Source organism: Grampus griseus, assembly GCF_964374135.1.
Source record: "Grampus griseus genome assembly, chromosome: 17".
Classification (NCBI taxonomy): domain Eukaryota; kingdom Metazoa; phylum Chordata; class Mammalia; order Artiodactyla; family Delphinidae; genus Grampus; species Grampus griseus.
The window spans coordinates 3,115,618-3,136,990 of NC_139011.1; the positions used below are offsets into that span (position 1 = coordinate 3,115,618).

Here is a 21,373-nt window from a genome sequence, read left to right on the forward strand (position 1 = left end):
ATTCAGCATTAAACAAGAAGGAGATTCTGATACATGCTACAACATGGACGAACCTTGAAGACATTCTGCTAAGTGAAATAAGCCAGCACAAAAGGACAAATAGCATATGATTCCACTTATGTGATGTGTCTAGCGTGGTCAGATTCCTAGAGACAGAAAGTAGATGGGGGCGTGCCAGGGGTGGGGGGATGGGCAGTTAGTGTTTCATGGGGACAGAGCTTCAGTGGTGAAGGTGAAAAAGTTCTGGAGATGATTGCACAGCAGTGTAAGTGTACTTAATGCCATAGAACTCTGCATTTAAAAAGGTAAGTTCTGTGTTATGTATATGTTACCACAATAATTTTTTTTTTTTTGGTCAGTCTGGTGGGTGTGAAATGGTCTATTCCTGTGGTTTTAATTTGCTGTCTCCTGATCGCCATTGAGGTGCAGCATCTTACTGTACACGTCTTGGCTACTTGAGTTTCCTCTTCAAAGATGTCTGTTTGTCCCTTTTCTGATTGGGTTATGCATCTTTTTCTTACTCATGGATTACCCATTGTGCCAGTACTGCTGTTGGACAGTCTGCCCTTTCCTACTGTCCTAGAGTGGCGCCTCAGCTGTATTTCAAATTGCCATGCATGTGTGGGTCTGGTTCTGGGCTTGATGACATTTCCATTTTTCTCTCTATCCCTGTGCCAATACTGTGCTGACTATAGGTGTTTTTTTTTCCCTACAGATTTACTGAAATATAATTCACATGCTATACAGTTCAACCATTTAAATATACAGTTCAGTGGTTTTTAATGTATTCACAGAGCTGTACAACCCTCACCACAATCAATTTTAGAACATTTCATCACCCCACAAAGAAACCCTATGTTCCATTAGCAGTTATGTCTGGTGGGACAAATGCCCCTCCCCATTGGTCGTTCCTCAGGAGTTTCTTGGCTATTGACCATAAACTAACTTGTTACATTCCATGAAAAATCTGATAGTAATTCTAATCAGAATTGTGTTGAATCTATATATCAAAATGGGGAGAATGAACATCTTTATGATATAAACTTTTTCTACCCATGGGTATATCTGGGACCCTACCTTTTCCTCTCTACAGAGCCTGGCACGTGGGAAGTCCTCACTAGATGTTGGGGATGTGAATGATGAGGTTTTATATATCATTAGTTTCAACCATAGCCTTGCACAAAAGAGAAAACTAACCTCAGTGAAGCTACGTGACTCGCTTATGGTCACAAAGAGTGACAGCCAGTGCTGGAGCCAACCCGACGCACGTGGTGCTTGCAGTGAGTTCTCCGCCGCCTACTGCTGATGGGAGCAGCATCCTTTTTGCGAATGATACATGCTGGTTGGCCGCTTTCACTTTCATTGGTTCCATCTTATCTGTAGGTGTTTTTCTTCTGGTGGGCCTGTGTGTGATGTGTGACATGTTAATAAAGATCTGTGTCTGGGAGAACTCTGGGCCAGGTGCAGGGAGTGCCCACTGAGCACATGCTTGAATTGGGAAAAGACACAGTAGAGGTTGGAATTTCCATTACGGTTCAAACTTCCTGATTTCTATGACCTATTATACCTTGATTTAGCGCACCTTAATTTTGGATGCACAAATATGGAAAAACTTGATGAAACGTGATTGTACGGTATTGTAGAGAGAGGACCTTGTACGATTTTTCTCTTTCTTTTTTCTAACACTTGTTCTCCTGGGCCGCACAGATCCTGCACCCATTCAGCAGTGTCCAGGGCTTGCTCGGTGCTGCACTGAAGCAAAATTTGTTTATAAGGGCCTTTCCTCATCTACTCTGGGCCTCCGTCTTCTTCTCTGCACAATGAAGGCTTAGACTAGATAAGGGTTTTTCAATATCTTTGCCACCTTTTAGAAACAGAAAACTCTCAAATCTCCCTCCCCACCCACCCCAATGCTTAAGATTTTGATACGTCCCCCAAGGGGTGACATCCCTCTTTGTTGAAAGTTGATGTGCTTTTGGTTCTTTCCAGGAGGTGCAGAAAAGACTCTGCAGAGAATTATTGCAGGGAGGGGCCGGGGGCCAGTGTATCACACTTCGCAGTGTGAGTGCCGGGGCAGGGGCTGGGGTGGGGGGTGCGGGAGCGCCTGCCTTTCAATACTGCAGCTGATGTGGCCTCTCTGTGAGCTTGCACAATGTGACCGACTTCTCTTTCCCTCAGTTTCTTCATGTGTAAAGTTGGGGTGATATTATTTAGAGGTTTTCATGAGATAATATACACATAAGCTTTTTGTGTCCTGGGTAGAAACAAGACCAGTTAGCGGGTCAGAGTTTTCTTAAAAAAAAAAAAAAAAATCTTTTTCCTGCTGCTCTGTCCAGGTGTGTTGTGAAGCTCCTGGAGGGTGAGGGTTGACTCTGAAGTCCAGCATGGGGTAGGTGGCCCCAGGATCTGCGTGCCCCAAATTGCTCCCACCTCCCTCCCCAGTCCTCTTCCTCTCAGCCCAGGATGAAATCCCTGCCATTGGACTTACTCAGAGGTCTAGTGGAAATGGCCTTTTATTTTTATTGTTTCATCTGGGAGGGCTGCTGTCATGATCTCTGTAGTCAGGTTCTGGTGAACCGAAGGCTATGCAATTTGGTGTTCCTAGTCAAGAAAAAGAAAACACAATTACAAATACAAAATTAGATATAAAAAATTAGATATAGGGCCATGGAAGGGGCTCTTGCAAGTGGGGGCCATTAGCTCTGTTAGCTGCACAGTACAGCGGCCTCTGGCCGTGAGTACCCACCCCTGTACTCTGAAGTAGGAGAGACCAGTGAGGTCAGTGGAAAGATTTACTGAGTGTATCTCACGGGCTAGGTGCTTCCCTACTTGTATGGTGTATTCCTTATTTGATACAATGAGCTCATTTAATCTCAATAGCCTTTAAAAAAATTAGACCTTTTATTTTGAGATGTAGTGTAGATTCCCATGCAGTTGTAAGGGATAATATTGAGAGAACTTATGGACGCTTTGCCCAGTTTCCCTTAATGGTACTTGCAAAGTTATGGTACCATGTTAAAACCAGAATATTGACTCACTAACCCTTTGAGGTTTGTGTTCTTATCCACATTTTAATTCATGATAAAACTGGGGTGTAAAGAAGCACACAGGCCTGCCCCAGGTCACTGACGTTGTTAGTGTAGAGTCGGGGGTGGGGCGTGGGCTTCACATTCCTGGGCAGTGCCGTTATGATGGTCTGTGGAAGGGGGCAGCATTCATTTGCTTGTTTGTTCATTCACTCAGCAAACATTTATTAACTCCTACGGGCCAGATGCTTTCCTATGGGTTATCTAATTGAATTCTTCAACAGTACTGAGAATCAGGTAATGTTGTTTTCTTTCTTTCTTTTTAAATTTTTATCGAAGTAGTGTTGATGTTGCTTTCTTTTTATATCTAACAAAATTCACTCAGAGAGGTTATTAAAACTCTCCCAAGGAAGCACAGTTCGTAAAGGAGGGATAGTAACCGTGTAGAGCCTCTCCTTCTACGTCAGGCAGTATGCCTGGCACTTCGCATGTGCAGCCTTCCTCAATCCAGATATCTTCTTAGCAAGCAAGTTTTATTATCGCCATTATTTTTCAGTTCAGGAGCTCAAGTGGACTGGAGTTCAAGTCCAGACCATCTGATTCCACTGTGGTTCTTTTCATTCTGTTCTGCTGAGGGGCTGGGGAAGCAGTTCCTTCCGTTGTTCAGTCATTTATTCAGCTTTCTGAGCACTGATTCCACATCAGTGCCTGGCTCCTGGCCAGGAGTTGGAAACAGAAAACAAGAGATGGCCCCTTTTCTGCAGGAGCTCCAAGCCTGGTCCAAGAGCAGGGGATTGTGATAAGAGCTGTGATAGCCATATGCAGAACTCCGAGGACGAACTGTTCCCCACAGCTTTGCTTGGGGCTTACCCTGCCTTCCACCTGGTGGACGCCAGCATCACCGCATCCCCGAGTGCGCCGGCAGCCTGCAAAACCCGGTGCGCCTCAAAGCCTCTTTTTCTCTCTGGGCAGGGTCTTCACCATGAGTGTCCCTGACTACATGCAGTGTGCTGAGGACCACCAGACTCTCCTCGTGGTGGTCCAGCCCGTGGGGATCGTCTCGGAGGAGAACTTCTTCAAGATCTACAAGAGGATCTCGTCCGTGAGCCAGATCAGCGTGCGCGACTCGCAGCGCGTGCTCTATATCCGCTATCGGCACCACTACCCGCCCGAGAACAACGAGTGGGGCGACTTCCAGACCCACCGCAAGGTCGTGGGCCTCATCACCATCACAGACTGCTTCTCGGCCAAGGACTGGCCGCAGACTTTCGAGAAGTTCCACGTGCAGAAGGAGATCTATGGCTCCACGCTCTACGACTCGCGGCTCTTCGTCTTCGGGCTGCAGGGGGAGATAGCCGAGCAGCCGCGCACCGACGTGGCCTTCTACCCCGGCTATGAGGACTGCGGGACGGTGGAGAAGAGGATCGAGGACTTCATCGAGTCGCTGTTCATTGTGCTTGAGTCCAAGCGTCTGGACAGGGCCACGGACAAGTCCGGGGACAAGATCCCGCTCCTCTGCGTCCCATTCGAGAAGAAGGACTTCGTGGGACTGGACACGGATAGTAGGTAAGTCTCCCTGGAGCCCAGGCTCCTCGGCGTGGGCTGCTTCCCGACCTCCAGAGAGGGAGAAGCAAGCGGGAGCGTAGAAGCAAGGGAGCGGGGGGAAAAGGGTGCAGTCCACTGGTTTTCAGACTTAAAAATGGGACAGCCTTTGGTTCAGGGAAATCCTTTTAGGGTTCGTGTGGACACTTACTGCCCCTTTTCAGCTGGGAGCCCTGGTGGGCCCCCCTGGAGCGCTGTCCAGTAGGGTAGCCACTGTCACTGAGACTGTGGAGGAGGCTGGTCTGAGCTGGGACGTGCTGTAGGTAAAATGCACGTCAGATGCTGAGACCTAGTCTAGGAAAAAGAATGTAAACTATCTCAGTATTTCTTTTTTATTGATTACATGTTGAAATAACACTTTACATGTATTAGATTAAATAAAACACGTTATTCAAATCTGCTGCGAGTGTTTGGTTCTCACTGTTTAAAATGTGCAAACTAGGAGACTTTACTTACGTGGCTCACACTGTCTTCCTGTTGGACGGCGCTGCCCTCCGGCACAGTGTGAAGACTGTTATTCAGCCTCATCCCGTCAATGTGCAGATGAGGTGCTGAATGCAGAGAGGCGGCCCAGTGAGGTGCTAGCTGAGCTGGGGGTCGGGCCGTGCCTCCTGCCTCCCAGTCCCCGGGCGCCTGCAGGGCTCAGGTCCTCCTCTTGCCAGAGGGCCACGCCACGGCAGCGCCGCAGCCCCCGCTTATGCTTAGGGTATCAGAAATGCCATGGGGGCTTCCGAAAGAGCGCCCCACGCAGAGGAAGGTGTGTTCATGGTTTCTGTGTCTCAGGGAGTGTCAGACAGAGCAGGGAAAGTTCAGTCCTCACTTTGTCCCTGTGATTAAGTCACCAGAATTGCAGACGAGCTCTGCTGGGCCGTCTGCTTCCCCTCTCTGCCCTCTGCTCAGTTTCCCTGTGTGGCCAGTGCGGTGTCCCTCCTGCAGGAGAGGACGAGATGCACGCCTTTGCCGAGATGTGGTCCCCTTTGCTGGGGAGAGCGCGGGTAGCTGTGTCACTCCTGGCCTTGGGCCCTGGGCCCTGAGTCTGTCCTCCCCGCTCTGTACAGGTCGCACGATGGTCTCCCAGGTGAGGATGGGGGACATGGTGTGGGTGCCACAGTGCCCGCTGCAGAGCAGGTGCTCAGGGTTTCCTGAATGTACCTAAGGTCAGACCCGACTTTCTGGTTGTCGATAAGTTAGAGGAGAAGATGTCACAGAATTGAGGGAAAAAGTCCAGGCAGCCCTACGAGTGAGAGGCACAGAGTCCCCGAGCCACTCCTGCAGGTGGTGCCTGGCAGGGTCTGGAGGAATTTTCATTTCCTCACCCAGACACGTCTGCGTGGTCTAAGGAAGGGGCAAGGCATGTCGTACTCACGATCCGTACTTAGTTTTCGCATGACCCTGTGATCTACATGCCAGCACTCCCCTTCTCCCCTTGGAGCCGAGGTGGCAAGGGTTAGGAGCCCAGGCACCGCGGAGGGGCAGAGCTGCCAGCACCAGGCCCGCTCCCGGCCGGCTCCTCACCGCACCTGTTGCCTCCTGCTGAGCCCCGGGCGTCAGGTGGGGTGGATGCCGTGGTGATCATCCCTCACAAGGTGGGGCCTCACGGGCACACAGCATCACAGTGCCTGCGGCATCGGCAGGGACTGCCTGCCCCTCCCTGGACAGACTGGTGGGTGAGTGGCTGAAGCCAGGAACCCTGCCCTGACCCCGTGGCCAGTGCCTTATCCTTGCCAGACGAGGCACTGGTGACATTTCTGCTCATCAGCTTCTTGGCTTTGAGGTTGCAGACCCACCAGGGAATGCCAGTTTGTTTTTGCCTTTTGAAATCTGTGCTCGCAATTGGGCAGGAATAGCTAGTTTCAGGATACTGTGCTCGGTGCATGGTGGCTGACCCTATTGCCACGGGTTTATGCAGAGTGAATGAAACCTCCCTCCTGGTGGGTCCATTCTGTTCTCGCGGTACCGTAAACACTCAGCCATCATGTGCACTTCAGTGAGATAATGATGCCAGTGACCTCAACTCAAACACATTCTACTCCAGTCACTGTTCATCCCTTGTTGCTTTCACTAGTCTCAGTTATCTAATTTTTAAAACAACAGTTAGGTGCAGGGACAGAGCCTAACTCTCCTGCGGCTCTTGGTAGGGGTGATAAAAAGTGTCCAACCTGAAGTGAGATTGCATTTTGTGGCTCGAAAGGAAACGTCTAGATGTAGGTGGAGGTTTGGTTGGAGGCGCTGACAGGCTCCACGGCAGGTGCTGCCAACCTGAGGCCCCAGCCTTCCCAGGGGCGGAGGTGTGGGTGGGCTTTACTGAACGTCCACGTGTGCCCCTGGCCTCATCAAAGCCCACGTCAATTCTTGACCATGCTGTCAAAGTTATTTTTGTTCTGGTGTGTTTCTAATTTTTGCTTGTTCCTCTTTCTTTTCTTTTCCTTTGTTCTTTTTCTCTCATACCGCCCTGTGAGTATGTTATTGGGTCTGAAAAGGTAGGCTGTGAACACATTACATTGAAAATAGCTAGATTTGCCTCTGTGCTGCCTTCTTACCGCCTTCATCGCTTTAAAAAACAAAAACTTAACTGCTGCTTTGATCCATGTATTATCCTGGTCATCATTTTATTTTCTAATTTTTTCGCATTTTCGCTTTTTTTAGCACATAACCCACTGATGTTTGATAGCTATTCAAACACTTGCTTTGGGGAACCTGTTTGGTCTTCCTTATATTTGGTGACAAATGAGCCCTTATTAATTTTTGTTTGTTTGTTTTGAGGAAGTGAGTTGCTAATTGATTTAAGCGGCTGCCGGCCGAGGGGTTTTCACGGGATATTTTAACTTGGAAGTCAAAGTCTGCCGCACCTTGCTTGATTCTGGCTTTTAAATGAACGCATTAGGCCTGCGGTTCTTGGCTGTCGCTGGCGATGTGCATGGTGGTGCTTACTGGCCAGTGGGTCACCGGTGAAGAGGTGACCGGCTTGGGGGTCTGCTGGCCGTGGAGGGACGCTGTTGGAGGAGCGGACACCAGATTTACTTTTGCTTTCACCTTGACCATGCCATTTACTTTACTTTGTCTGAGCAACTTTTCGTCATAAAGGGGCAGAGGCTAGTCTAAAATCCATGCCAGTCTTTTGCCCCCTTTCTGAGGGCAGGTTTTCTAGGTATCAGAAAAATATGTCCTTCTCCTAGATAGCTAGTTCGTTTGGATCTGGTGGACACAAGGGCCTCTCTAAGTGACCACGGCTTCCTCTCTGCTTTAGCCAATAAGCGTTCAGAGCCAGGTCTGTGGTTTACCTTAGCAGATGTATAGGCCCTACCTGCACCAGCCTTTACTTTTAACCCATGTTGGCAAGAAATAGCTGATTCTTTATTTGTTGAGGCTAATGTCTGCCACTGATGGGCATGTCATTAGTTTGCAACTCCATCGCCCAAGGTCAGCTGTGAAGGGAGATGCTTTGGCTGTCCTAGGACCTCGCGTTCTTCCCCCAGGTTCATCTCACCCCTGGGGAAGGGTTTTGCCACACTACCGTGCTGGCCAGGAGGCCTTGTTTCTCCTTTAATGCTCTGGTCCAAATGTGGACCCTTCATCTTTCATCGAAATAGGCCAGACTTTCTGCAAGGGTCCATCTCATTCTGGGGCGGGGGGACAAAACAGAAGTAAGTGTAGCAAGTGCAAGAAGTTGAGGCCATCTGGGTTGGAAAACACAGGGTGGGATCCTGTGATGGCTGGGCTGTGCCCTGGGTGCAGGGCCTTTCCCATGGCTCCCTAGACTCAGAAGCTGGAGTTGAAGTGGCGTGGGAGTGGGGAGAAGATGGGGTCTTCTTTGAGGGAGGGAGGAAGGCCTGGGGTGGTGTGGAGCCCTGCGGTCCAGTGGACTATCTTCCCCACGGACACAAGGCAGATCAGACAGGGGATCTGAGGGCGGAGGGGATGAGCATTGGGAGGAGGGGCTGACGTGTGGAAGGACTGTTGGATAGTTCTGGAATAGTCTTTCCCCTCAAAATAGACTTAAAAAAATCCAAATCTCTTAAGAACATTGATAGTTACTATGCAGAAAGCAGCTCTTTTTTGATCCTTCTAAGGGTAAGGCACTACACTGGTGGATACAAAAAATAGGACAGTCTATCCCAGGGGCTTGATACTTATTAGGGGGAATATGCAAGTTTATAAGGGGAGAAGGGTGGGGGAGGGAAACTAGCAAGGCTCTGTATCAGGCACCAGTCAGCCTCCCCACCTACATATTTCATTCATGCCACATCGATGCCATCTGAGGTGGGTGGTAGCAGCCCCCTTTTCCAGATGGGAAGCCTTCTCAGAGAGGTTAAGTCATTAGCCCAGCATCACCGGGCTAGCAAATGCTGTAGCAGGATTCAAGCATGGCCCCGTCAGGCTTTCAAGGATGTGTTCTCACTACTAATTCTGTTACCTCCCTGTTACATCTGGAATGGTAAAGTGGATCAGTTTTGGAGTCTTTCAGAAAAAGTCTCTGACTTAAGTGCTGCAGGTCTATGTCATGAAGCTCAGACTTGTCTGATGGTTAGGAAGCATCAGCGTGCTTTACATCCCCGTGTTGAAGGTCTTCATTTCACTCCAATGATGACATGCTTGCAAATGACGCACAGGTGCAACATCAGACTTAGAAACTTCCGAACTTGTAATGGAAACTGTCCAGCCCTCCCTTGATCTGCTTTCCTCAGCAGAATGTAACTATGCTGCAGGGTAGGCCTGGGCTTTCTCTATGGAGTGAAGGTTAAATATCCAACGTTAGCATAAAACAGTTCAGATGGAGGAAATCGACATTGATGATTTATTGGAAGATTTCATAAGACAAGGTGCAGAATCAGTTAATGGCCCATATACCATCTGAAATTGAGTACAGAACATTGCATTTCTTATTTTCTATTCAGAGCTGTCTTATAATATAAAGTTGTCTACTTTGGAACTTCAGCTCCACCAAAGGGACGCCTGTCAGCGTTTATGCACGATGCACGTAATCTAGGTTTCCTCAGTCCATAAAATGCTAGTGCAAAATCATGGGCTGTAGCTATCACTTAATTATGCAAATACCTTTAAAACTATATAATACCAAAAAGAAAAAAAAAAGAGAGATTACCTTTATCCAAGTTCCTTTGGCTTTTAATTGCAAACTGTTGTTGAGCAGCTCTGGTTTTCCTTTGGATTTGAATATATACATTCTTTGCATGTAAATTGGTTTTTGGATTAGAATATACCAAGCCCTTTTTTCCCACAAGCCACATAAATAGTACCCAAATTGCACACATATGAAACATTTTCTTCTTTTATCTGATCATAAGTCATGAGAATAATACAGCGTATATCTGTAGTTGAATTGTCCTTAGTGTAAAGTGCAGTGTGAACGCCTTCTGTGACAGTGCTTGCGGCTGTGTGTTAGGTGTTTTTGCACAGCTTCTAGAAAGGATGCCTTTCCCTTTATCTGGGGAGGCTGCAGGTCTTTGCCTGTGATTTAGGTATGATTGATTTGAGGCCATTATGACTTAGGGGTTATCGGGTTTTTAATTTTTTTATCAATCCTTATTTCCAGTTCCTTTAACCCAGTGGTTATAACTTGTAAGAATACTGAAATAACTCTTTGAAGTATTTAGAGCATATTCACATTTTTGGCTAAGTTCTATTGCTCATGGCTTTGAAATTCACCATTAGTTTTGAAATTCACAACAAATTATGGCATATTTTGAATATTTACATTTTGTGTTAATGTTACATTTATTTGCCACTGTGGCTTCATGTTGTATTTTTCTTTGTTATACTGTTTGCTCGTATGTTTTTTTTCCTTGTCCATAAACATATTCAATGGTCACACAATGTGACTATTCTAATAATGTATATATAAGAACTCTGAACTTTTAGAGAGACTTAAAAAACCTGACATTACCATTTTCAAATGATCCGTGAAAGAAGGATCCATGTCTTTTTGGAAAAAGAATTTTGATGAGAAAGCTTATATTCTAAATTCCAAAATTGGCTTAAAATATTTTAGTTTAAAGTATTTTGTAGTTTAGCTAACTACAAATCGAATTGACTTAATTCCTTTATCTGTTTCTTACTGTGTTTTCAAAGGATTGGAACAGAATTGCTCATAATCTTGAGATGACCCAGTCTTGGGACATATAGTACTTTGAGAGTTAAATACTTTAATTTATATAAATCTGTGATAGAATTTTGTTTGTATGGTATTTTGGAGATTTCCTCCCAAGTATTAGGGTTCCTTCTATTTTTATATAATTTCGAATATTTTATATTGTTTGTTGAGTCGTGTGACCTTAATATGAAAAACTATGAGCATATTTAGCTGCCTCCTTTTTGTAAAAATCCTGTATTTTCAAAACCAACTGTTTCTGATCACAGTGGTTGCACTTTTTATTTTTGAAAATGTTCTGGGCTATATTTTGCTACAGTAGATGTGCACCTTTGTAAGTTCATACGAAGATGTAATAATTTACTTTTTTTGGAGAGTTAAGACAGGATGCTTTAAAGCAAATTTTAGTCTAACAGGATAGGAGTAGAGTCTACTGAAAAAAAGTCTAATTCAAAATCTATTGAGTCAACATCATGGTGGTATTTGTAAACTGAGCCACGTATTAAAAGTCCACAGTCGTGGTCATGGAGGAGGAAAATGTGCATTTGGACGCTGAATTCTTTTCTGGTTAGAGCAGGAGGACACGGCAAGAAAGCAGGCCAAGCACTGCCCACCTTTGGGAGGGAGAGGCCCACAGGTGCAGAGGTTGGAGGCAGGGAAGGCTTCCATGAGAAACTGAGTTGAAATGAGCCCTAAGGTGGGTGGGAAGTAGCTAGACCGAAGGGTCAGGTGGCCCCTGCGGTCACTGGGGGCCTTGGTACTGTGGTAAGGCAGGGGAACGCAGGGGGCAGTGCGGGGGGGGGGGCTAGAACTGTACTGGGGAAACTTTGAAGGCTTTGAAGTGAGGGAGTGACCTAATCAGATTTGTGCTTTGGGAAGGCCACTCTGACTGTGTGTGTGTGAGAGAGAGAGAGAGAGAGAGAGAGAGAGAGAGAGAGAGAGAGAGAGAGAGAGAGTGTGTGTGTGTGTGTGTGTGTGTGTGTAGCAGGGATGAAGGGGAGGGTGGTACAGGGTGGGCGGGTCATTAGAAGACCATTAGAGGGCTGTTGAGGTGACCAGTGGGGGAGAGATGGCAGGGTGTGCTTGGGGATGGCGGGGCAGTTTAGATGCAGTATTTTCTTACGGGGAGGGCTTGTTGGCGGGGGCCATCCTAGCAGTGCCTTGTGGCTGGGAAGAAAACAGATAGAGGACAAGCCGACTTTCCTCTTCTCTCCTTCTCTGTGTTATGTGATGGTCTTAGTTCAGTGAACATTTGGAACAGAAAAGCTACATTCCAGAGTTAGATCTGATGGGATTTAAGTTTGTATTGAGATCTGTACGTTCATTTAGCTAGAAACTTCACATCTTTTGGATTAGCATAGGGGTTTTCTTTCCTGATAAGATTGCTTTCTTGGTTAGAGGAAATTTAATACAGCTGCTGTTTTTCTTGAAAAATCTTATCTTTTAAGAAATTTAATATTCAAAAGAATAGGAATATTTAAAAATGATAAAGCAGGATTTTGGTATAGTTTCTTTGGTTTCTGAGTTGATACAGAGTTAGAAGCTTTTGCATTATTTAATAGCACATCCTTGCCAATATTTAAAGAGCTGTTAGTGAGGGTCCCAGGCCCCACCTCTCAGAGTATCATTAAAGCTTGCTCTGAAATAGTGACGATAAAGGTCTTGTTTGCAAAAGCCAAACAGTTGGCTTATAATACGCAGCATAGCTCTCTTTATAAAATGATAATAGGTTTGAGGTTAAGAAAGTGGAAGATAATTGATTTTTTTAAAAAGCTGAAACATAAACTTTCTTGTGCTAATGTTGTGATTGGAAAATTTGAAAAGAGAAAGGCTGCTCTAATATTATCCATGTGAAATCCGTGTATCCTATTAGGTTTAAAAAATAACTTTGCTCATAAACTGGCAATGATGGTGGCTGGCTTTCAATTGTGGAGCCTAAGGTTGCCTTCTTAGCATTTTTTTTGTAGCGAGGGAATTGAAAAGTGCTTAGCCAGTGTGCTTTTGGGGCAGAAGTCGGGCATTAGCAATGATACATTTCTGTGCATTTTACTTTATAGACATTACAAGAAGCGGTGCCAAGGGCGCATGCGGAAGCATGTGGGGGATTTGTGCCTGCAGGCCGGGATGCTGCAGGACTCCCTGGTCCATTACCATATGTCCGTGGACCTGCTTCGCGCAGTGAATGACTTTCTGTGGCTTGGAGGTAAGGTTATCTGATGAAGATGATCACATATGTAATTACAGCAACTGCTACTTGAAATAAGAGAAAACCTAGAAACAGTGGCTCTAAAAACATATGGAGAGGGAGGGGAAGCCGTCAGCTGAGCTGGTTGCAGTGGGGAGTCTTCCGGGGTAACTGCCTCACCTTATCTCCTGCCACTTTCCCACCCAGCCCTGCACTGCAGTCCTGCTGAAGCAAGCATGCACTTTCCTCAAAAACACACTGAATTGCCTTGTTGCTCTGTTTTTTTTTTTTTTTGAAAAGCACATCTTGCCCTCTGCTTAGAATGCCATTCCCCATGATAGTCACCTCTTACACTCATTCTTCAAAACCTCATCCATAGGTCAGATGATGAATGGATGAACAAAATGTTTCTCCATATAGTGGAACACTATTCAGACATAAAAACAAATGAGATACTGATACCACTACAACATGGACGAACCCTGATAGCATCATGTCAAGTGAAAGGAATCAGACACAAAAGGCCACATATAATATGATTCTGGTTATCTGAAATGTCCAGAATAGGCAAATCTAGAGGCAAAGAGCAGATTACTGGGGCTGGGCAGAGGGGGGGATGGGGAGGGACTGCTGATGGGCATGGGGTTTCTTTGGGGTGATGAAAAGGTTCTGGAGTTAGATAGTGGTAAGGGTTGCACAGCTGTCAATATACAAAAGCTCCCGAATCGTACACTTTTAAGTGGGTGAGTTTTGCGGTATGTGAATCATATCTCAATTAAAAAACTTAAAAGAAAACCTGCTTCAAAGGACAGCCTCTTCTGACCCCTCCACGCAGTGGGTGCCCGCAGGTCTTGTACAGAATCCTGTCTGCGTGGAGTTTACCCTCTGTGCTGGAACTGCCTGTTTGCATGTTTTTCTCCTTCAGGGGCTATGTCCTGGAGGTGGGAGTGGGAGGCGTGGTCTGTGTGTGTCCATCATCTAGTATATTGTAGATGTTCTGTGAGTGCTTGTTAAATAAATGTGGCGTGAGTGAGGGCTGAAACAGGGTCCTTTCCCGGAAGAGGTTGACAGCTCAGTCAGAGGGCCCGTCAGCCACTGTGGCAAATACAAGTCAGAATGAAGTAACCAGGTTCTTCAGTGGAAGATCAACAGCGTCCTATAGGACACACAAAATATAAATTCTTAAAATGGACTTAAATTTCATAATTTGGCTTCTTAAAGAGGATAGGGAGATAAAAGTGAGAAAGAGAAGGAATAGATGGAAAGAAACAAGAAACAGATAAAGGGTTAAGTAGGAGGGGAAAGGTGAATAGGAGTTTTACTTTGTTTTCTTGAAGGAGAGGTCTATAATGACTTGCTGTGGACTGGTGGAGTAGAGCTGAAGGTTAGGTGCTTATCCGGGAAGAATGCCACCGGGCACCTGACCCACCCAGTGATAATGGGCAGGTCGGGTTCCTGTGAAGGCTGGGTGGAGTGGGTGGTGCCGGGTGCTGCCAGCTTATTTCACTCTTGGTCCCTCAGAAACGCACAGTGGGGTTTCCGGGGGGCTCCAGGACGTGTGACATCACAGCAGATTGAGGGCAGAAGCAGGTGTGAGAATCCAGTACACTTGGCTCGAGCCAGACATGAAAGAAATTTCATGTAAAATTGTAAAAATGCAAACAGTGCCCCTCTTCCACCATATTGTTGTTGTTCTGAAACGTAGTTGTTGTTCATAAAAATTTAACATGGTCGGGACTTCCCTGGTGGCGCAGTGATTGAGAATACACCTGCCAATGCAGGGAACACGGGTTCGAGCCCTGGTCCGGGAAGATCCCACATGCCATGGAGCAACTAAGCCCGTGCACCACAACTACTGAACCTGCGTTCTAGGGCCCACGAGCCACAACTACTGAGCCCACGTTCCACAACTGCTGAAGCCCTTGTGCCTAGAGCCTGTGCTCTGCAACAAGAGAAGCCACAGCAATGAGAAGGCTGTGCACCACAATGAAGAGTAGCCCCTGCTTGCCACAACTAGAGAAAAGCCTGCACACAGCAACGAAAACCCAACGCAGCCAAAAAAAAAAACCAAAAAAAATCCCTTAAAAAATTTAATATGGTCAAGATGGCATACTAGGAGGACGTGGAATTTGCATCTCCTCACAACTTGAACACCTACCTACCAGGCACCGGTGGGGGACCACGGACACCTAAGGGGACGGGAGGAACCTCTAGCAACTGGGTAGGATGTGGGGTGTGGGGGGAGTGAAGGAGGAGGAGAAGTGGAGGTGGGACGGGACTGGAGCCCCTGAGGGGTGGCTGGGGGAGGGGAAGGGATCCCACGCCCGAAGGGGGAAATTGGGGAACCATTGGGAGGGCAGAGGATCAAAAGGGAGCGTGGCCAGGTTTCCCCTGCCCACTTGGGCCCCTGGGAACCTGCTGAGATCCCGGGCCTGATCCTCTGCCCACCAAGGCCCCCTCCAGCCACATGGGTCCTGAGGGAGTGGGAGGGAGGGAAGGGGGAGCAAAAGTAAAGGCCGGACCTCTGGGACAGCACTGCTGAGGGGCGGCTGGGGAAGGGGAGGAGTTCCTACACCCAGTGGGACCCATCCACGGTTAGGGGTCCAGTGGGGACGGGGGAGACCTTTGGGGAGACAGTGGGGAAGGGGCACGAAGGAACGGAAAGGAACGCGGCCAGTGCTCACCCTGTCCATCCGGAAGCCTGTTGGGCTCCCAGGCCCAATCCTCTGCTCTCGGAGCCTCCCTCCTGTGGCGCAGAGCCCAAGCCCCGCCCCTACACCTCCACCCAGGGCCTCACCTCTACACTCGGAGACCCCCTCCAACCGTGCTGGGCCTAATCCCCACCCACACACCCTCACTCAGGGCCCCACCTCCAAACTCCTGGAACCCCAGCTCCAGAGACCTTCCTTTCCACGTGCTGCCGCTCCCCTTCTGGCAGGTCCTAAGCAGAGGCCCTGCCCCACGCTTGAACGTCAACCCCCAACCCGCCTAGGTCCCGCCCCACCCTAAACCCCGCCCCTGCCTAAGTTCCACCGCCACCTAAACGCCACCCCCAGAGCCAAGAGTTATTTTTTTTCCTCTTTTAGATTGGGGTTCTGTTTCACCGTGTTGATTCATTGTTGTTGATTCTTTTATATTTTTATTTTTCCAAATCTTTTGTTTTTCTAATTTTATTTTATTCTTTATACTTTGTTATTTTTCTCTCCTTTTGGCTTGTTCCTCCCCTTTTTTTCTTCTTTTTTCTGTGTGTGGTTTCATTTTACCTTGTTGCAGTTGTTTCAATTATAGTTTTATTTTTCCTAATATGTTTTTTATCTTTCTAATTTTATTTTGTTTTTTATTCTTTGATATTGTACTGCTCCTTTTTTTCTTTCTTTCTGTTTTTTTTTTTAATTGTGCCACGAAAATTGCAGGATCTTGGTTCCCAGGCTGGAGGTTGGGCCCGAGCTCATGTGGTGGGAGCTCTGAGTCCAAACCACTGGGCTAACAGAGAACCTCAGACCCCAGGAAATATCAATTGGAGTGAGGCCTCCTGGAGGTCCTCATCTCAGCACCAGGACCCGGCCCTGTCCAACTGCCTGCAAACTCCAGTGCTGGATGTCTCAGGCCAAACAACCAGGAAGACAGGAATACAGCACCACCCATCAAAAAAAAAAAAAAGAAACGACAAAAAAATATGTTACAGACCAAGGAGCAAGGTAAAAACCTACAAGACCAAATAAATGAAGATGAAATAGGCAAGCTACCTGAAAAAGAATTCAGACTAATGATAGTAAAGATGATCCAAAATCTTGGAGCAGAATGGAGAAAATACAAGAAACAAATAACAAGAATCTAGAAGAACTAAAGAGCAAACAAACAGTGATGAACAACACAATTACTGAAATTAAAAATACTCTACAAGGAATCAATAGCAGAATAACTGAGGCAGAAGAACGGATAAGTGAGCTGGAAGGTAAAATGGTGGAAATACTGCCAGGGAGCAGAAAAAAGAAAAAAGAATGAAAAGAGGACAGTCTCAGAGACCTCTGGGACAACATTAAACACACCAACATTCGAATTATAGGAGTCCCAGAAGAAGAAGAGAAAAAGAAAGGGTCTGAGAAAATACTTGAAGAGATTATAGTTGAAAACTTCCCTAACATGGGAAAGCAAATAGTGATTCAAGTCCAGGAAGCACAGAGAGTACCATACAGGATAAACCCAAAGAGAAACATGCCAAGACACATATTAATCAAACTATCAAAAATTAAATACAAAGAAAAAATATTAAAAGCAGCAAGGGAAAAGCAACAAATAACATACAAGGGAATCCCCATAACATTAACAGCTGATTTTTCAGCAGAAACTCTGAAAGCCAAAAGGGAGTGGCAGGACATATTTAAAGTGATGAAAGGGAAAAACCTACAACCAAGATTACTCTGCCCAGCAAGGATCTCATTCATATATGACAGAGAAATTAAAACCTTTACAGATAAGCAAAAGCTAGGAGAACTCAGCACCACCAAACCAGCTTTACAACAAATGCTAAAGGAACTTCTCTAGGCAGGAAACACAAGAGAAGGAAAAGACCTACAAAAACAAACCCAAAACAATTAAGAAAATGGTAATAGGAACATACATATAGATAATTACCTTAAATGTAAATGGATTAAATGCTCCAACCAAAAGACATAGACTGGCTGAATGGATACAAGAACAAGACCCATACATATGCTGTCTACAAGAGACCCACTTCAGACCTAGGGACACATACAGACTGAAAGTGAGAGGATGGAAAAAGATACTCTGTGCAAATGGAAATCAAAAGAAAGCTGGAGTAGCAGTTCTCATATCAGACAAAATAGACTTTAAAAGAAAGACTATTACAGGAGATAAAGAGGGACACTACGTAACGATCAATCCACGAAGAAGATATAACAATTGTAAATATTTATTCACCCAACATAGGAGCACCTCAATACATAAGGCAAATGCTAACAGCCATAGGGAAATCAACAGTAACACAATCATAGGAGGGGACTTTAACACCCCACTTTCACCAATGGACAGATCATCCAAATGAAAATAAATAAGGAGACACAAGCTTTAAACGACACATTAAACCAGATGGATTTAATTGATATTTATAGGACATTCCATCCAAAAACAGCAAAATACACTTTCTTCTCAAGTGCTCATGGAACATTCTCCAGGATAGACCATATCTTGGGTCATAAATCAAGCCTTGGTAAACTTAAGAAAATTGAAATCATATCAAGTATCTTTTCCGACCACAATGCTATGAGACTAGATATCAATTACAGGAAAAAACTGTAAAAAATACAAACACATGGAGGCTAAATAATATGCTACTAAGTAACCAATAGATCACTGAAGAAATCAAAGAGGAAATCAAAAAGTACCTAGAAACAAATGACAATGAAAACACAACGACCCAAAACCTATGGGATGCAGCAAAATCAGTTCTAAGAGGGAAGTTTATAGCAATACAGTCCTACCTCAGGAAACAAGAAAAATCTCAAACAAACTAACCTTACACCTATAGAATTAGAGAAAGAAGAACAAAAAACCAAAGTTAGCAGAAGGAGAGAAATCATAAAGATCAGATTAGAAATAAATGAAAAAGAAATGAAGGAAACAATAGCAAAGATCAATAAAACTAAAAGCTGGTTCTTAGAGAAGATAAACAAAATTGATAAACCATTAGCCAGACTCATCAAGGAAAAAAGGAAGGAGACTCAAATCAACAGAAATAGAAATGAAAAAGGTGAAGTAACAACTGACACTGCAGAAATACAAAGGATCATGAGAGATTACTACAAGCAACTATACGCCAATAAATGGACAACCTGGAAGAAATGGACACATTCTTAGAAAAGCACAACCTTCCGAGACTGAACCAGGACGAAACAGAAAGTATAAACAGACCAATCACAAACACTGAAATTGAAACCGTGATTAAAAATCTTCCAACAAACAAAAGCTCAGGACCAGACTGCTTCACAGGCTAATTCTATCAAACATTTAGGGAAGAACTAACACCTATCCTTCTCAAACTCTTACAAAATATAGCCGAGGGAGGAACATGTCCATACTCATTCTATGAGGCCACCATCACCCTGGTACCAAAACCAGACAAAGATGTCACACACAAAAAAACTACAGGCCAATGTCTCTGATGAACATAGATGCAAAACTCCTCAACAAAATACCAGGAAAGAGAATCCAACAGCACATTAAAAGGATCATACACCATGATCAAGTGGGGTTTATCCCAGGAATGCAAGGATTCTTCAATACATGCAAATCAATCAATGTGATACACCATATATTAACATATTGAAGGATAAAAACCATACGATCATCTCAGTAGATGCAGAAAAAGCTTTTGACAAAATTCAACACCGATTTATTATAAAAGCTCTCCAGAAAGTAGGCATAGGGGGAACCCTACCTCAACATAATAGAGGCCGTATATGACAAACCCACAGCCAATATTGTTGTCAATGGTGAAAAACTGAAACCATTTCCTCTAAGATCAGGAACAAGGCAAGGTTACCCACTCTCACCGCTGTTATTCAACATAGTTTTGGAAGTTTTAGCCACAGCAATTAGAGAAGAAAAAGAAAGAAAAGGAATCCAAATTGGAAAAGAAGAAGTAAAACTGTCACTGTTTGCAGATGACATGATACGATACATAGAGAATCCTAAAGATGCTACCAGAAAACTACTAGAGCTAATGAATGAATTTGGTAGAGTAGTAGGATACAAAATTAATGCACAGAAATCATTTGCATTCCTACACACTAATAATGAAAAGTCTGAAAGAGAAGTTAAGGAAACACTCCCATTTACCATTGCAACAAGAAGAATAAAATACCTAGGAATAAACCTACCTAAGGAGACAAAAGACCTGCATGCAGAAAACTATAAGACACTGATGAAAGAAATTAAAGATGACACAAACAGATGGAGAGATATACCATGTTCTTGGATTGGAAGAATCAACATTGTGAAAATGACTATACATCCCAAAGCAATCTACAGATTCACTGCAATCCCTATCAAACTACCAATGGCATTTGTCACAGAACTAAAACAAAAAATTGCACAATTTGTATGGAAACACGAAAGACCCCGAATAGCCAAAGCAATCTTGAGAAAGGAAAACAGAGCTGGGGGAATCAGGCTCCCAGACCTCAGACTATACTACAAAGCTACATTAATCAAGACAGTATGGTACTGGCACAAAAACAGAAATATAGATCAATGGAACAGGATAGAAAGCCCAGAGGTAAACCCAACACATATGGTCACCTTATCTTTGATAAAGGAGGCAAGAATATACAGTGGAGAAAAGACAGCCTCTTCAATAAGTGGTGCTGGGAGAACTGGACAGCTACATGTAAAAGGATGAAATTAGAACACTCCCTAACACCATACACAAAAAATAAACTCAAAATGGATTAAAGACCTAAATGTAAGGCCAGATACTATGAAATTCTTAGAGGAAAACACAGGCAGAACACTCTATGACATAATCACAGCAAGATCCTTTTTGGCCCACCTCCTAGAGAAATGGAAATAAAAACAAAAGTAAACAAATGGGACCTAATGAAACTTAAAAGCTTTTGCACAGCAAAGGAAACCATAAAGAAGATGAAAAGACAATCCTCAGAATGGGAGAAAATATTAACAAATGAAGCAACTGACAAAGGATTAATCTCCAAAATATACAAGCAACTCATGCAGCTCAATATCAAAAAAACAAACTACCCCATCCAAAAATGGGCAGAAGACCTAAATAGACATTTCTCCAAAGAAGATATACAGATTGCCAGCAAACACATGAAAGCATGCTCAACATCACTAATCATTAGAGAAATAGGAATCAAAACTACAATGAGGTATCACCTCACACCGGTCATAATGGCCATCATCAAAAATCTACAAGCAATAAATGCTGGAGAGGGTATGGAGTAAAGGGAACCCTCTTGCACTGTTGGTGGGAATGTAAATTGATGCAGCCACTATGGAGAACAGTATGGAGGTTCCTTAAAGAACTAAAAATGGAACTACCATATGACCCAGCAATCCCACTACTGGGCATATACCCTGAGAAAACCGTAATTCAAAAAGAGTCATGTACCACAGTGTTCATTACAGCACTATTTACAATAGCCAGGACATGGAAGCAACCTAACTCTCCATTGACGGATGAATGGATAAAGCAGGTGTGGCACATATATACAATGGAATATTAGTCAACCATAGAAAGAAATGAAATTGAGCTATTTGTAGTGAGGTGGAGGAACCTAGAGTCTGTCATAGACAGTGAAGTAAGTCAGAAAGAGAAAAAGAAATACCATATGTTAATATATATATGGAATCTTAAAAAAAAAAAAGGTTCTTATGAACCTAGGGGCAGGACAGGATAAAGGCTCAGACGTA

The 21,373-nt window shown here is 44.7% G+C and overlaps 1 protein-coding gene across 2 annotated transcripts in view; it reads left to right on the forward strand.

Annotated features, from left to right (window-relative positions):
* The window catches only part of TRAPPC9 (trafficking protein particle complex subunit 9), a 505,716-nt gene that overhangs the window by 3,968 nt on the left and 480,375 nt on the right, over nt 1–21,373 (forward strand). The window contains exons 2-3 of one of the 2 annotated variants that reach the window (XM_082675096.1): nt 3,999–4,592; nt 12,792–12,937. In XM_082675096.1, the coding sequence (XP_082531222.1) occupies nt 4,009–4,592; nt 12,792–12,937 (730 nt within the window). In that variant the 5' untranslated portion in view covers nt 3,999–4,008. Of the gene's footprint in view, nt 1–3,998; nt 4,593–7,064; nt 7,109–12,791; nt 12,938–21,373 lie in introns of those variants that run through there. The other variant, XM_082675097.1, reaches the window with a different exon arrangement.